Source organism: Etheostoma cragini, chromosome 23 (assembly GCF_013103735.1).
Source record: "Etheostoma cragini isolate CJK2018 chromosome 23, CSU_Ecrag_1.0, whole genome shotgun sequence".
NCBI lineage: Eukaryota > Metazoa > Chordata > Actinopteri > Perciformes > Percidae > Etheostoma > Etheostoma cragini.
This window is the reverse complement of record NC_048429.1, coordinates 5,706,108-5,724,115: the sequence shown is the minus strand read 5'-3', so window position 1 is coordinate 5,724,115 and position 18,008 is coordinate 5,706,108. Positions and strand designations below refer to the sequence as shown.

General features: G+C 40.5%; 1 protein-coding gene across 2 annotated transcripts; it reads right to left on the bottom strand.

Moving 5' to 3' along the window:
• Positions 1 to 508: 508 nt before the first annotated feature.
• Positions 509 to 3,287, bottom strand: trim35-14 (tripartite motif containing 35-14). 2 transcript variants are annotated; one of them, XM_034863247.1, is made up of 7 exons: positions 3,195 to 3,287; positions 2,573 to 3,020; positions 2,296 to 2,391; positions 1,968 to 2,198; positions 1,850 to 1,872; positions 1,645 to 1,763; positions 933 to 1,477 (listed from the first exon to the last, which is right to left on the bottom strand). In XM_034863247.1, exons 2-7 carry the CDS (start codon positions 2,993 to 2,995, stop codon positions 933 to 935), a joined length of 1,437 nt encoding a protein of 478 aa, XP_034719138.1. In that variant the 5' UTR covers positions 2,996 to 3,020; positions 3,195 to 3,287. The 2 variants fall into 2 exon arrangements, with proteins under 2 accessions (XP_034719140.1, XP_034719138.1); XM_034863249.1 differs by lacking the exon at positions 3,195 to 3,287 and having other exon boundaries at positions 509 to 1,477; positions 2,573 to 2,995.
• Positions 3,288 to 18,008: the final 14,721 nt, after the last annotated feature.

Genomic DNA, 18,008 nt, shown 5'->3' with positions numbered 1-18,008 from the left:
TGCCAAGCGCCATAGTGGGTGGTGTGAGGAGGGGGCGTCTAAATGCTGGGAAAGACAAGGAAGGCAAGAGTTTCAATTTAAAGTATTGTTTTTACAGTAAGTGTAGATGTTGATCAAATTTATAAAGTTACTGTATATATATTTATATACACACACACACAATATGTGTGTATGTTTACACATGTACACACACCAAGATACATACACTTATATTATATGGACTTGTGAAATATACATTTCCATAGACCACATAAAAAGTAACTTATCTTCTCTATTATTACACAAAAATAATTCCCCATTATTTCTAAACTTACTGTATTTGACAGTGGAATTAAGTCCATCGTAGCCTAATATATGTTGTGAACAACATTCACACTTAAAAGAAACATCCATGGTTTTAGGTAAAACATGCAGGCCAGATCACATGTTGCACAAAATCAAGGGAAGTCGTGATATTTGCAAATCATTTATTTGTACTGTATTTGCACTCTTATTAGTATTTGCAGCATATTTAGTGTTTGCCAAATATCTGTAGTTAAATATATACACACACACTATGTAGTTATATACAATCTATAAGTTATATAGAATTAGGCTTTAAAACATTTAGTTTGATATACCAATTCAGAATCATTTTACAAATTTAAATTCTTTGAAACAGCTATATTTTTGGTTACATTATGTTATCAATCAACATTTTGCAAAATTGCCATATCGTATATAATAGTTCAAAGTGCAAATATCAAACTAAAGTGTGTAAAAGGTGTACAGGCAAAGTATGCATTACTTAAAAAGGTTGTAGGACAAAGTGCTGAAATTATGCAATTTGATTTCAGATTCAAAGTGCCCTCCTCTTACTGTGTGAAACTCAGAAAAGTTCTCACTCCTTGGTGCTGAAGAGAAGCAAACAGTTATGAAGAGGAAATGCATTTTTACAAATATTCAACCGCTTTCACAGAAACCTCCAGCGGTTCCACCGTCAAAGGACACTGCTGACAGCCAACCCAGAAGTAAGGGAAGACTTTCTCCGTGATGGCGTGCTTGAAGGTGTAGATGTGTGTGTTGTCATGTGGGTCGTAGAACGATATCCTGCCCTTGTCACAGTCCAGCTGCACTCTGATCCTCTGTGGGTTCCTCTTCAAGTTGAGCCTTGTTAAAGGAGAAGTACCTGCAAAGTACATCTTGTGGTAAAAGTACACACTCAGGTAACCGTTCTTCAGCACTGAAGACACTTTCTCTTTCCTCTGGACAGATTCTTTAGCCACTCCAACAACCCACGCTGTGTTATCTCCAACATTGACGTCCCAGGCATGCTTGCCCAAGGTGAAGCTCTCGCGGCCCAGTACGCCGGTGTCGGGGTCGAACCTCTCCGGGATGTCGGGCAGCTTCTGCTTCTCATCACTGTCACAGACGCTGGTGAGGTCGTCTGACAGGACGAGCCATGGGGCGGCGGTGTTGGGGTCCAGAGTCACTGGGGCTGAAGAAAACATGGCAGATAGTCACTGACTGTAACACACTGACTGTAATTCATTCAGTATGACAACCTTTTCTCCACCTCAGGAAAACATGACACAAGTGAAACTGCAGCTGAAAGTTTAAAAGAATAAACCTGGACCTGAGAACTTGGATAGAGCATGTACTCACTGAATTTGACAGTTTTATGCATCTTCTCCCACACATGGAAGTTCAGAGACCCCAGATATTTCGCCACATCTAGGAGTGCTCCCGGAGCCATCGCTGGAACGACGCTTGGGCTGCTAGCTCTGCAGGGAGCAAAATTAGACTGTTTATATATATCTTGTTAGGTACACAGGGAAAAGAAAAGCTTACAAGAGAAAACTTTTTTTACCTTGTCAATGTGCTCTTGCATTTCTAAAAAGAAAAAATAGAGGCAAAGAATTCACTAATAAGAATAAACTTATGTGCAATTATCCATGCATTTATACATATTTCCAACACAAACTTACATGAAGGACAGAGATGCCCTCTAAAGCTATCCCCTCCTCTAAATCTCTGATGGATTCAGACACAGATGTCATATTTCTGGTAATTTCTTCGATTTTCTGCATCAACGCGCGGCTCTTTTGCTCCTCCTCCCCCCTCAGAGCCTCCATCCTGGCTTCCTCCTCGGCGTCTAGGAAGCTGTGGAGCTTTTCAAACTCCTCTCGGGTCCTTCTCGCCACAAACTGAGCCTGGACCTGAAATAAAAACGCTCATAACCATGGCTTGCAAATGAACCGCTGAAGTAAATAAATATATTTTTTTAGCGGAAAAGTCACCACAACAGCACTACACCTGAATGTACTCCACAGTATCTTCATAGTTTTTCTTCATTTTGTCAAAAGCATCCCTCTTCTCATGCAATGAGCTGAGGGCAGAATTCATTTTCTCCTAAGCAGATAAAAGAAAATTTATTTTTAAAGGCCTGTTGAAAAGGAAGTTTATCTTTAAAACTGTAGGCTTTACCTACCCCTAACATCTGTTCAATGAACTTAGTAAAAGAAGCCCCGAGGAAAAGCATTTCATTATTCCACCTTAGTTCTACATTTTACCTTGCAGGCCAAGTATTTACCTTGACGTCTACGACAGCCTCGCTGACAGGGCAGCATTCGTGCTGTTTGTGCTTTCTTGAGGTGTGGCAAACCACACAGATGGCCTCCTTGTCTGCCAGGCAAAACAGCTTAAGGCTCTCCCCGTGAAGAGGGCACATCTCCCCTGGATCACAGTACAGCTCCCCCGTTGTTTCATCCAGACCTTCACTCTCCTGGATGTAAGCCTCACACAGGTTCTTCAGGGTGAGACTAGGCACAGGGTCATCCACACTCTGGGTTCTACACAGAGGGCAGTCACGGCTCCGTCCACCGTGAGACCAGTACTGCTGCAGACAGGGTGCACAGAAGCTGTGGCTGCACTTGAGGACCACCGGGTCCCTGAAGATTTCGCAGCATATGGAACAGGAGAGGTCCACTTCTGGGAGCGAGAGCCTGCCTGCCATTTTGACACTTAGCTCCTGTTTCACTCTGAAAATAAAAATAGGGCAAAGGTGCAAGCACTGATCAAACACAGGGAAACCCCTTCTTTATACCCATAATCCCTCGCTGTGTTGTATTTATGAACACACGTCCGTCTTTAAAGCCTTTAAGTGCAAATTGATTAACTGTCAGTTCCAAATATATAGTTAAAGCCAAACATACCTCACAAACAAAGTCAGTCCTGTGACGATCTAAAAGTGAGCACTTCCTGCTTCCTGTTTTGATGAGTCACCCAAAGGAGGCGGAGTCTCAGAGGCTGAGCAGGCATTTTAACCCTTAACTAACCCAAGACATCTCATTTACAGTTCAAAATAGTCGACTCACAAGAGAGACAAATCAGAAGGGCTAGCAGATGATTGCTGGGACAAGAAAAAACGATGTATTTGTTTTACTTTTTTTTTAGTGTAAAATACAGCATTATTGGGATTACATCCAAATTTTATGAGATACTACAACTGGAATCTAACAATAACAATTTGGATGTCAAGGAAAAATGGGAATTGGAAGCTAATATTATAATGACAGATGAACACTGGGAAGAATCATTTAGAGCAGCCCAACATGGAGGGAATTTGATTGGAAGATCAAAATTAGGTATTTTAACACCCCATCTATTACATCAAAATAGAGTAATACCTCGGAGAGATGTTGGAGGGGCTGCGGTTTGGTAGGTGACTTCACACATATCTTTAGGGATTACCCTAACATTTTAGATTATTGGAACAATTTTCTAAAGGAAATAGCACATGTTTTGGGTATTGATTTTAAGTTAGATCCAGCACTACACATAATGGATATAGTCCCAGATGATGTTAGAGATTGGAACTTGACTTCTTTATTGAGAATTTGATTACTGGATTTTATAAATACTGCTTACTAGAAGTCAAACTGCCAGAACATCTCCTAATGTGTGTTCCTAAAGTATGTATTGAGAACATGTACACTTGTCACTTTATGTGAAATACATAAATAATAATTAACTTTTTTTTAATACAGCATTATTTTACCTCTCAGGGGCTCTAACATCTTCCAAATTATACAATCTGAGGAGATTCTTTGGTTGAACTCTTGGCATGAGGGCTCACAAGTAAAAATTGCAATTTAAGAGACCATAAGCCAAAACTTTAAGAACCAATGGTCTGAGCCATGGCTTAAATAAGATCCATGATGGACTTGTTTCATAATCATCATTTTGAAATGTTATAGTAAGAGAAGTACAGGTAAAGTACAGGTGATAACTTTTACAATGGCTCAGTTACATTGAGTTGTTTCATATATATTCTCCTTGTGTGCTGTGTGTCTGATATTTTGCTGCTGCAAACCTGGGATTTCCCATTTTTGTGGAATCACTGAAAATCTATCTATTGTCCCAGTAAGGTATTCAAGTGAGGCAGCATGCAGGATACTGACCTCCTCTACGTGGAATGCAGCCATCGTTAATGTTATAACATCTGTGCTTTTCCAACTAAGACAAGTCAAAGTGTCTGCTGGGAAAAAGGTGTGTCTATGATGATCAAAGCTAGAACTCCATGCTCAAATTCATCTCAACCTTAACAAAAACTACAAATATATTAAAAATAAAATAAAAATAAAAATATTGAACTATTGTGTATCCCTTTTGGCCCATCTTCAAGTGATCTGTCTCCATGGTAGTTTTGTTAACAGCTCTCTGCAGCATATGTTGCCATCTAGTGGTAAACTACTGTAAAAGGGTTATCTCAGTGTGCAACTAATGCTAACTCCTATGCATATCATGTAGTTGACTGGGCATCGAAAAACTTGCTTTTTATGAGGATTCACTGTAAGGTCAATGGTCAGCACACTTATTTTCTATATTCATTTATCATTGAACAGCAAACAAACTTTTGTAACATGCTGCTTTCCAAATTATGCTTTGATCATTTGATTTAATGAAAATGCTTATAAGAAATCTGTCCTGTGAATTTTTCGTTTATGTCTGTTGTAGCAGTAAAGTCCACACCTGTCATAATTCTTCCTTGGATCCTCCTTTATCACACAGTATCCTGTTGCTGTCCAGAAAGCCTTTATGTGTTGCTATTTTTATGCTCAAAGAACCACAACAAATAGACAGTGAAAAATAGAGTCTGCTCACTGTCGGTTCTTTTTTCTTGATCAATATATCGTTCAATGTCAAAGCATTAGTGTACAGATTCTCTTTGTTTTTCACTCTGTCCACTTTCAACCCAGCTTCTGTGACTATATCTTGATTAACTTTACGTAGTAGGAACTTCTTTTGATTGTGTGGAAGGACCTCAACAGAAGCCTGATAACATGCAGTGTTACCAGAGAGGCCCTGTTGTCCCTCTCTGGTGTCTGATTAGAGCCATGGTCTACACTATATCATTTGGTTTTGGGTTATTGGAAATATTTGGAAAAGTAACAAAACATTTAGTCAGTACATTCCCAGATCATCCTGAGAACTTTGCATTTAAATGCAGGACATCAAGAGCTGTTTTTAGAAAATTTGTGGACAACAATGGTTTTATTCTTCCAAAAAGCATTCAAGTTAATTAATTTCATACAATGGGCATTTGGAGGAAATGTTTCTTTTGTGTAGAGACTATATTTGTGGTGTGAGTCACTGTCTAAATTGGATGTGGTGTGAGGAAAGCTAAAGCCAGACTGTGGAGCTTCTATGAGAAGAAATAACACATTTTTAGTCTTTCGAATACAAGTTGACTACACAAGCAACAAAACACACTGCTTCTCAAGTCAATACACTGACAGGTTTTGCTTCTATAGTCTCACTTAGCGTGGTATAACTAGTAGCTCATGGTGGCATGGCGGTGTGGAAGATGCACGTCAAAAGCAAGTTACATCAGATGGATGTAAGGTGTAAAAAGGGCCAAACACAGTGAGTGCTTAAGCCAGATTTTAAAGCCCAAGGACCCAGGTGAGCCTAATCAGCTGACGAGCCTCCACTGTCATCCAATTGCCTGCTAACGTGAGATAAGATCCACCCTACTCTGCCTCTGATTGGCTTACCCCTGATGTTCTTACCCTAACCTTAGCCAATCTCACTCCTCATGACTAAACCTAACTATCCCAACCAACGAATGCAATGAACATAAGCCAATCAGAGGCACAGTAGGGCACGTCATGCTTTAGCAACAGTAGGATTTTTAATCGAACTGCCAGGACGGCCTCACAGAAAGTTCAGTATTTATTATATTGGCTATTATTCATGTAATAATTTAAAGGATCACTTGTTACTTTTTGGTCACTTTTTGGTATGCCACAGAAAGCCAAGAGGTTTTTTTTGCTTTTCATTTGGACCTAAAGCTTCATGAGATGATTTTAATAACTGATTGGAACGAAAACTTACTCACTTCTAACCTATGGAGTATTCTATACTAAGCTTTCCTGTCACCTTTAAAAAGGGAGCTTTCCAAAACTTGCTTTTAATTCAAGCTTCCTTTTCTTCAGTTGATGGCAATCATGGCCTCTATGCTTCTTCTGACGTGTATATTGCAACATGCACAGATGGTCTTTTTGTCATTCATAAAGGAGGTTTTGAGTTTCCAGCAGATGCTCTGGTTGTTAATTTCTTCACTTCCCTCCTGGAATGACTCAGAGTTTTTAATGCATGCTGAGCTCCGCTTCAGCTGGGCAGTAAAGCATTTACTTTGGTAATGTTTAGTGTATATAGGACATCGTGAACAGACTGTGATGTCTGCGCTGACTTGTTAACACAGTATTTTACATTAAGCATCAACGCACTTATCGGTAATATCCAGTGCATTAACATTCAATGTGATTATTGTATGATTGTTACCCAAGGCTTCAGTGCTTAGTGGATTTTTGTAGCATTATGCATCATTAAAATGACGTATTATGCTTGTTATGCTAACACTGATGTCTGCAATTGCAAGTATGCCTCTTCAACTTTTCTCTAATCACACGACACCTTGGACAATAACATCCAACACCACCTTTAAACTGAAATTGAACCATTTTCCATGTTTCCTTGATGATGTAATTATTTTTCACCACTAGATGTCAGAATGTACCCATGTATGGCGAGGTCAGCTAAATCGCCAACTAAACTCATGCTGCAGCATTCATGCAGAAGTGTGCTGATTGCTTTGTACCCAAATGACTTGAAGTGAATGGACAAACATCCGGAGATAAGATATAATAGTGTTATCCTCCCATGATAGGTGCTCTGAAAAACACCTGTGCTGCCTCAGGATGAAGCGGTTAAATGCTCACATTTACCTGGATGTCACTGCCAGCACCCTCTCCTTCCCTGTAAATTGGTTGTCAGCCAGCGTGACCCGCTAATAGTGATTCATTATTGCTCACACCCTACTGGTGTCCGCAGAGCTTGATCTGGACTGAAGGGGAAATGGGGGGAGGGCTGTGTCAATCATTCAGCATCTAATGAGGACAGGCAGGCTAACACACAGCAGAGAAAACCCAAGTCCAGACCTCTCTCACAGAGAGCATCACTTTAACGAATACCATCAGGTAATGGGACTCCTTACTTTTAGACTTTGATGACTTCAACTGAAAAGGTGCATTAAAAACATTATTAGTGAAGCAGAACAGTTTCATTCAGTTCACCTGTGCATAAGCCTATTTGAAAATGTGTGGCAAAAAGTCAATAGTCTATTACTCTGCTGAGCTACGCAGTTAAGTGAACTAAAGCCAGGGAATTTTGGGAGACCGTAAGACAAAGGAGTAAAGGAGAGAGAGAGAGGGAGAGAGGAAGAGGGAAATAAAGAGACATAGAGAGAGACAGATTTTATTCTATGAATTGGCATCACATCCCTTTATTAAGGTACCACTTTCTAATTATACACACCTAAAGGGTTTATACGTTGTGACTTGTTAATAGTTAATGAATTGTTGATTTGTGAATGCTACTTAAAATGCCAAAATTTAGTTTGCCTGCATGAATTTCATTTGTTGGCCACTTGGGGGCAGCGGAAACAAGCTGCAAACTAAACACCAACATATTATCACCTTCTTAATTACTTACAACTTGTTATCCCTTTATAAAGTATACCTTAGAACAGTGGTTCCCAAACTTTTTCACATCGAGGACCCTAAACGGACACAAATTAAACCATGGACCCCTATTCAACTTTACATGCAATCATGTTGCCTTGAAAAATTCACTTTAAATCCAGTATGACCACATGCAACATTCAAAGTATATAAGTTTAGCTGCATCGTGCCTCAGTGTATCCAAATTTAAAAGATCCTGATTTATTACACAAGTGTCCTGCTGTGCTTTCTGACTGTAGCCATACTTTTCTGCTTGAAATTGCTGCAGTAGGCCGCAGCAGAGTCAGTGCGTATAGTGTGGAGAAGACATAATAAGATTAATCTCCTAGTTTAGTCATGATTGTAATTACCCCCCGAGAGACATTAAGAAAGAGAGAAGGACAGGGGCACCAGAACTGAATTATTCTTTCTGACATATCAAAATTTGATCTTTTCAGATTAAAGTACTTGTGATGTGATGACAAATCATTTTTGTGCTCTTCACATTGTGACTCGTGAGCAGCGAGCTCTATCGTTGTCAAAAGGAAATACAAGAGCACTTTCATTTCATAAGAGGATGCTTTCATTCCGTCTCTTCTTTCTTTCACACATAATTTGAATGCTCCATATAAATTGGATTAAATGCACAATGTCACTAGTGCTCACAAGGCACTTTCACCAAAGACCAGGAACCTCTTTTTCTGGTCAGACAGTTGATTTTTTCTTCTTTGGTAATGGCTGAGAAACTTTTGACAAACATCTCACATGGACACTTGCATGGTACCACAAACACAAATGTTTACTGAATTGGAGGTTGATTCAATCTCTTTGGGAGGCTGCTGGAAATCTCTGGAAGGAATCTCTGTTCCAGATCACAGGAAAACCACAGTGATCAGTATTTCCCTCCCTCTCTCCTTCCATTGCTCTCTCTCTCCCTCACACACACATACACAAACCTGCACACAGCGACCCAGCCCACTGGAGTTTAAAGGACTGACATCAATTCAATAAGCCCTGCCTGACAGGGACAGCGCAATACACCACAACACAGCTGCTCTCTCCATCTCTTCGCTAACCCATTTCCCTTCCTGACTTCCTCCCTTCCCTTTAAACTCTCAGCTCAGCAGAGCAAAGTGATGAGAATTTTGTTTTAGCCGGATGAATCTGCTGTCTGTGATGACCCAAATCTTTATTAGTTTTTTCACTGCTCTACTATCGAGAAATGGTATGGAGTGTGTAAGTGTGTCAGGTAATGGATCCTGTGTCTGAAAATTGCTCAAAACCATTTTCTGCTGGAATTGAGTTACGTGTTATTTTCTTTTTCTTTTACCTTCCCAGGATTTCATGTCATCTTGAGAAGGCAAAGTGGAAATGGAATTGCTCCCAGTCCTGTAAAGATTCATAAATAAATATTCGATCAAATTTTAGACTCTTAAGTTGGATCTTTGTTGTGACTCCATTTGGCTGTTGCAGTACCAGGAGGACCATATATTGACCACCTCTATGTGAGTCATTTGGCTCGGCTTAGAGCCCAGAGCCACCTGTCACCATCGATGTGTCAAATCAGCTGTGGCATGACAAGAAGAGCGACACTATCGACCTCGAAGCCTGCAGAAAGCTTCAACTAATTGTGATCATCACCACTATCATGGCAGACTTTATCTAGTGTATCAAAAATCCACTTTAAAGACTATAGAGCAAAAGGGGGTTTTGTTCTCCAGGAACAAATTGGCCCACAGCTACCCTTCATTTCATCTACTAGAGGTAGGCCTGGGTCTCTTTAAAAGTCAGATGGATGTGCTTCTCTGCCAGCACAACACCCACAGGGCCTCTGTCACGTGATAGTGCACATTGAGAGCTGATCTGGGTGACAAATACCCAGCCCTTGATGGCTCTATGTTGGGACAAATGTGGATATGGATTGCTGGATGGAGCTGCGCCATCCCCCACTGACCCCTACAAGTCCTCTCTGTGTGCACATGTGTGTTTATCCATGTGCCTGCTGGGAGTTATAACATATCAAAGAGTGTGTGATACACATAATTCCCTTGATAAATGACCTGATAGCCTGGACAAACCCATGGCAGAATAAAAAAGCCCACTTTAAAGATATGTGAGAGCTGCTTGGGTAGTGTTTTTAGGCTGTGTGCTTAGGCAGATATATCAAACACACCCACAATGATTCAAATATTTGCCCCGCTTTTCCTGACTGTACTTTTTATGACCTCAGCCTTAATTAACATTCCTGGGGCTACACACATCAGAATGATTTCAGCCAGTGACAATTCTGTGGGATTATATGAATATATACAGCATTTTGTTTTTTTTATCTTAGCTCCAGGAAGGATTTGAATGATATGAATCCCCATTGCCAGAAAAAGATTTGGAGCTTTCACCTGACTTAAAGGTGTCAAACAGTCCGCGACGGCAGTAATCCTGTAATCTGGGAAGTCAGCAGCACTGCAAAGGTCTTTACACCAGAATGTACAACACACAAAGAGACTCAGGCCGATACAGAAATACAGCACTGCCATTAAGACTACAGCTGCCACCAGCCACACCAGCAACACCACCGCCCACATTGCATCTGTCCTCATATCCCACCTCGCATTGCTCTACTTTATCCCAGCAACCCTTTGTCCTCAGCTGAAATCATCGGGCTAGTGTAAGAGCTCCACCGCAAAATGTTACAATAATATTCACATTTCCTTTGTCTTTGAATGTTTGTGCTTACATTCTTTCACATGTTGTGTTGGGTTTTGCACTCATTCGAAATTAAATGGGCTCAGGCCTTGTTGAGCATCTCTTTGGTATCTCAAATGGTAAACTGTTCGCCCCATGTACAAAGACTGAGTTCTTGAGTGGTGAAGGTTTGACTCCGACCCGTGGCCCTTTGCTGCAAATTGTTCCCGCTCTGTCGTGTCAACTAAAAGTAAAAAAAAAAAGGTTTTCAAGCCAACATTCAAGCCCTTGTCAAATGAGTTGTTAAAAAGTTAATCAACACTGTCAGCTCCATACAACACTCACTGTATTTCTCAGTAGGACCATGTTAAGAAGATTGTGTGGTCCTGTGACTTTCCTGTGCAGAAACATGAGTGAAGATGACCTCTTCTGAAGAGTCCATCATGTTTTTTAATCCTCCTTGGCCTTAATGGCCTCCTTGGCTACTAGCAACTTCGTGGAGGAGGGGTAGGGGTGGTGCGCAATCGCGTGAGGCTTGCATCATGTGGACGCACCGAGAGGTTTGGTTATCATTACTTAGAATTCATCATGGGTCGACAGAAACTACACACTATAGCTTTAACAGATCTATTCTTACCATAATGTATGTACAAATATATGTACATGAACAACATATAAGTTGATTCAGCTCAGACAAAAAGTCCTTAAAGTGCCACTGATGAAGATCTAGAAAAGGATGGCTAATGGAATTGTTTTGACAAATTTTACATGTGTATAAGTAGGTGTATGAATATAGGACTATGTGTATTTTAGTGTACCTGCGTGGTTAGGTATATGATAATGTTAACATAAGATGTTTGTGTGCTATTGACTATGTAGTAGATTTTTACACTTACAACTAACATTTTTAAGTTCAACTGTAATATGAGACTGTGGGATACAGTTGAAAGCTGCAGGACAGTTTATAAATGGATCGTGAGTTGGGATTGTTTTGTCAATGTATTATTATATAAGTCAAGAATGTTATAATTCAAAAGTTGATTCAGCTCAGACAAAAAGTCCTTAAAGTGCCACTGATGAAGATCTAGAAAAGGATGGCTAATGGAATTGTTTTGACAAATTTTGCATGGACTGAGCTCTTGGGAGACAAAAGTAAATGAAAATTGCAAATAAACAAATAGTTGGCACCTATGTGATAAGCTTTATAGTATATTTATAGTAAAATGTTTTCTAAAGTACATTTAATGTGGACTGGGCTCTTGGCAGACTACCAAAAGACATAGCAAAGGATGATACTATAATATCTTGAAAAAATGTTCTCAGGCCAGAGTTGCATCAGTATTAGTACTACTGTTGCGGATGTCAGAGGAGGTAAACAATGAAATATTCTCTGGTCCTGACCTCTTAGAATGAATGAGCTTTATAAATGTGTTAGTCCTTTAAACGTCAACATCTTGTTCGCTGGGCTGAAATGAAACACATTCCTTTCGGTAACCAGCCCGCCCCCTCCTACTGCTACGTATAGGTTAGCAGAAACAATTTAGCAGCTTGGGAAGAGAGAAACAGACATATTGCTGGGCTACCAGAGAGTTGAATGCATTGATTGCACCTTGTGCTTAAAGATGCACACTGACTGGGATTACGGTGGCTGTTTGTGCGTTTGTGCCTTATTAGCGTGTTATTTCTACAAGAGGAGGACAGTGTCTCCAGATGACTCCAAGAATTGGGTGCAATTAAATGTCAGACTACAAGGGCAATTCATTTTCATGTCTTGACATGTTTAATATTCTTATGAAAGCAAGGAGGAAAAGCCAGTGTAGAAAATTGCAGATTGTGGAACGAGCGGAGAAACTGATAAGAGACCTTCTTTTTATCACTGCGGCTCCTTTCAAGAAGAGGAGACACAGCAAACTCTTCAAGTGAAGCCCCGACTGAGTGCATTTGACGATGGCAATTGCATAATGAGACTATCCTGAAGCTTGGCTGAGTTCTCGACTTGAAAAATCACAGGTTTAGTGTGGGCGAGTCAGAACAATGCCATGTTTGAAGTCTTTGTTGTGGTCCTTTTTTCTTTTTAAATATGAACAACTTCGCGATGGCCTGAATCTAATGTCACATCTAGTTGAAGGAGGCTCCTCTGTTAATATGCTTCCTCAAAATATCAGCACTCTCAACAGAAAAACATGACTTTCTTCGAACAACAACATTTCTTTAACAGCATTTCTTGAGGAGACAATAACTCAGACACATGCCTTCACTGCAGTAATAAGATGGCTATAATGACCATCATACCGTGGCCGTTAATGTGGCAAAAACCTGTATTTTGTCATGCTGCTGTACTATACTTGTCTTGCAACCTAGAGGTGCTTAAACCACAGCAAGAGCTATATTCAGCCATCGATCCATGGACAGAGGAGTACCTCTATTCAGTCAGGCCTTTTCCATTTTAATAAAATAACGATCTATGGTGGGTGAGCAGTGGGGGAAACGAGCTGAGATAACTATTTTGTTGGTGTTTTCTCCCTGACCACACTAGGCCATTGGTGAAGATCATGCCTTATCGAGTGTTTGGCTGCACTTGAGACCATAACCATGCAGTTACATGGAATAGGGTTATCAATCAAAGCTGTTTTGGCTGTGGAATATTATATTTAACAATGTTCAGGAATAGCTCATAAATATAGAGAGAATTGTAGCGTTTTTTGGTGCACATTCAGGAAGCCTGTTGGGAATGTTGTTTGTAAAGTCTCATTATCATAATGCTGGCAGACAGGCGGAGTGAGAGATTAGATTGATGTCAAGGCCATAGGAATAGTAGCTGTTAGAGAGACACAGACACTAAAGCTACATAGGTAGTATTGAATAAAAGTGGAAATGTGTATTATTTTGAATTTAAAGATTACCATGAAGTAACAATTTTGAAGAGCTCTGTTTCATTTTCTTTGGTGGAGCATATGGCAATAAGGGGTAATTTCAGGTGTGATTTGGATCTCACTTCCCAGGGGGTAAGATCTACTTTGCTATTTATCGATGTTTAATGTGTTTGTCTTTCTCTCATTTTCATATACAACACCCATTTTCCCCTATCAACAGCGTATCAAAGTTTCTCATTTGAATTTAAAATGAATAAAATATGTACAGTGTATTGTTTTTTTTGGGATCATCTTTTAAAAATTTAAACAGCCAAACAAAAGTGCAAAACATTGGTCCAGATGACAACATACAGAAAAGTACACTACACACATCAAAGAAGGTACAGTGCACCTTTTCCACAATCCTTCCTTGCGATCAAATGTTCCACACCAAAACATAGAGAGGAAATACGCTAGCTGATTCCTCTGCTGATAATTGAGGCAAGTCAAGCTGATGCAACCAGCTGTCTCAGTGGGTTTAATCCAAAGTAACATCTGATTCATAAAAATTGGATCACATGTCTGAAAGGATTAATTTATTTCAACAGGGTCAGTTCTAATATTACCATCTGAAAATTTAATACCGGGAAAATCTGCAATATGGTCAAAGAACCGTCATCTCATGGCAAGTAGATGACTAGGCCCAGCACCCTGAAAGTAATAGTGCTGTACAGTTCTATGAATTAGAAACGCAGAGTTCTGTTTCAGAATGTTTTTTTTTTCTTTCTTGACTAATGACATGTTCTAAAGCTATTTGGTCAATACAATTAGTTTGCAACAATAAGTCCAATCTAGTGAAGTCAGCTTCATGGTTTTGTAATTAAAGTGATATAACTTTGCGCGTATTAGAGCAGAATAGTGTGGTATTGCTCCTAATAAAACCTTTTATCGTGTCACACCATATGCTGGGGTCTTCTACAGAGCCATCAATAATGTCTGCGAATATCTGGAATTCTGCTATAAACTGAGTGATGTAGGATTCATTTTTCAGTGAAGAAGTATTCAAGCGCCATCCGGCAGCATGTTGAGATGGATGGTCTAGGGTGATGACGCAAAGAACCCCTTTTAACACCGCTTTATCAATTGAATGAAAGAATTGAGGGGATGCAAAAAAAAAATCTATTCTGGAAAAGATTTATGTATACCTGATAAAATGGAATAATCCTTACAGCTGGGATTAATTGCATGCCAAATATCTTTATCATCCTTAACGGAGGTGAAAGCTCTGTACTGGGAGCCTTCCTTGATCTTCAGTGTTGCCGGGTAGAGCAGGAAAAAATCCAGACCCTTGACCCTTTGAGGAATCCCTGGTTTGATAGAAGGCTTGGCGCTGCTTGACCGTGAAGTTGCTGTAGTCGGGGGTAAAGCAAATCTTTCATGATTTCCGTGCAGCCTGTAGGATCGCCCGCCTGTCAGTATAACACAGCACGTTGAAAATAAAGCATGCGATTAGTAGAGTAGTTCTTCTTTGGGCTGTCACTGTAAATTTGGTGGGCTCTCATAACATCGACATCAACATTAGAGCCCTCTAACCTCTTTTTCTGACCTCCTTATCTGCCAGCTTCACCTCCAGCTCTTAAAAAGTGAGGCAATGGCTATCAAGAATACTTGAGTTGCTTTCCACGGTAGTTTTTAGATTGTCCACATCAGCTCTAATAGAGCCGAGGTTGCAGTTAGAGATGCTAGCTGGACATGAACAGCAGTTAGCTTCTTGTCATTGTCAATCGCCACCTGTTGAATCTGAGACTGAATCTGAGAAAAACGTGGTTCGAGGGAACTTTTCTCTTTCCCCAATAATGCCTCTACAATGGCATCCGTATTGCTGCGTTGGGTTTTCGGTCTTCTTTGCCATTCTGCTTTAAATGACTCTATCAAGCACAAAGTGATAGAATATTGGAGTTGGAATCATATAACACTATCTGGCAAAGTTGGGCAAGGAGCTATGCCTCCAATACAGTGTAATGTTTTAATCAGTGTATGGATAAATAGCTGTGTAGCTGCAAGATAGAGGTTGACAAACCCTGACGTCCTTTCTTCCATTGTAACAGATTCAAACCTCTCTTCACAGTCCAGGATATGCATGACCTAGCCAGTGCTTTGCTCAGTTGTTTGCAGTCAGTCAGGCTCTTGTGCCTGATGGTTGTGGGGTGTGAAAGGTCAAAACAGTCTGGCCTTACTTGCTTGGAGTGGGGCTATTCTCAACCTCATTAAGTAAAAATCACAGAGCTCCTCTGGGACCAGGTGCATTCTCATCTGTATTCCAGGAGATACTAATGCAGACATCAATGTGGCTGGCACTCCATCTGCTCGGCTAAAATGGACACAAATAAAATCGCAAATGAAACACATACAACTGCATCTACTTTGCTCGGGCAAAAATGCAACTGTAATATGTAGTCATAAAATGTAACTTGTGACTGCGAGTAACTAAAGATTTTCCATTTGTAATGCTGTGATCAATATTTGTAGAGTATACCTCTTGCAAGCTGGAATGAAGTTAAAGGCTCATTTAAAAAAAAGCATTCCGAGACAGGGAAATTAAAAGTGTATAAAAGATGTGGCTTTTGTAGTAAAACTCATCCAATTACAATAATGCACACCATTTGGGGGCTGCATTGTAATGCACCACATTTAATGCTTGCTGAAGACAACACAGAATTGGTATACCTCAGTGATAGATGAAAACTCATCAGCAAGCATTAGGCATGGCCACTGCAATGCAAAGGCTAATCCTCACACTTTATCTCTGCAAGAACGTCCATTTCCATTCGTGACAAATTGTTCACTGCTGAAGCACATTACTATTGAGGCTGCTGCATGTGGCTTAATTAAAATGGATATTAATCAAAATGAGCTAGGGAGTACTGCGATCAAAGTTAAGTCCTTCTTTACACAAAGTCTACTTTGTCTCATCTCTAATTTGAGCCGGACGTTCGTGCTTTGCTCTAGCTTCCTCTGGGCATCAGTATCAAGTCTTGTGAGTTGATAAATGTGCCTCCTATTTATAAACAAGCAAATCACGTTAATTAAGATTGATTACATTTTTCACACTGCCGTAAAAAATTGGGTTTTCCAAAGACTGCAGGTATACTGGAGCAAATCCTCAAGTTTAAAAAAAAACCCGACAAGTTCTTGCTTTTTTTGCTTTCAATATGATCTGGATGTGAAGAGTGAGAGTGCTACAGTGCGTGTAACCAAGGAAGAAAAAGTGGTCTGCAGGGTGCTGTTTGCAGATGGTCCGAGCTGTGTTGTCAGGTGGGCTTTTATTTACTTTACCACCTCCTGGATTGACAGTGAGCACCTGCAAAGGGCAAGACCAGTGCCCACTAAGCTGATGTGTGTTTACACCCTTGGGTGACTCAGAGAGACGCCTGCAACTGGAGAAATGAGGCTAAGGGGCCTGGTGCCAATCACAAACACTTTAGCTGTCTTGCTAAATCCCCCCAAAGAAGAGAGAGTTAGAGAATCGAGACAAATCCATCACTTTTGTATATGTCGCCATCACCCAGATACTGTCTCGTTACTCAAAGTATTTCTCAATCCTTTTTTGGAACATGGTTCAATTGCAGCTGTGGCTCAACCTCTCTCTTCAGTCATCTGGCGAGGTTGCAAGAGGTAATTTATTTTCTCATCGATTGGGACTGCAGGCCCTTGCAAACACTGACAACTGGTGATCAGCTGGAGTGAGACAGAGGTGTTTTTTATGAGGAAATTGACTCCTCTCTAAATTAACTTAAGTATCACAGATAGGTCATCTTTGTAAAGCATTCTGAGGCAAGGCGACAGGTCAGAACAAGTTGCATCACACAAAATTGGATGGTTGCATCTGTGCAGTGACAACACAAAGAACTCCCATCATCACACAAGCGACAGGAACATCAGGTATGAGGCAGCGCAGCCTGATGTCCTTGGGTCAACGCCGCTTTTCTTCAGCATTCCCTTGGAGGGGATGGAGGAAGAAGGTTCAGCATTTGGTCACAGAGCTATTTCCCTTCTTTCTTTCTCTCAATCGGCAGATAAAAGGCCTATGCAGTGCAAAGCAAACAGCCCCCAACCCACTGGCTGCAGACTAGATGACAGAGAACTAATCAAACAGAAAGACAAGTGCTCCCTCAGGGTTCAGGCTCCATCAGTGATAGCAGTGATTCCAAGTTTTGATCCTCCCTTCCTCTGCCTTTTTTTTTTGCTACTCAGCTCGGCACTAATCCTATTGTCAAAGGTGACTGCCGGGAACACCGTGACGCTCTGAGCCACTTTTAAAGAACCTGGCAGATGATATGTCATTTAAGTTTTCTCACCTCTCTCACTCGCCCTTATTCTGTCTCTGTAGTTTTTTTCACAGTAATTCCCTCACTAATTGGCCTTAAAG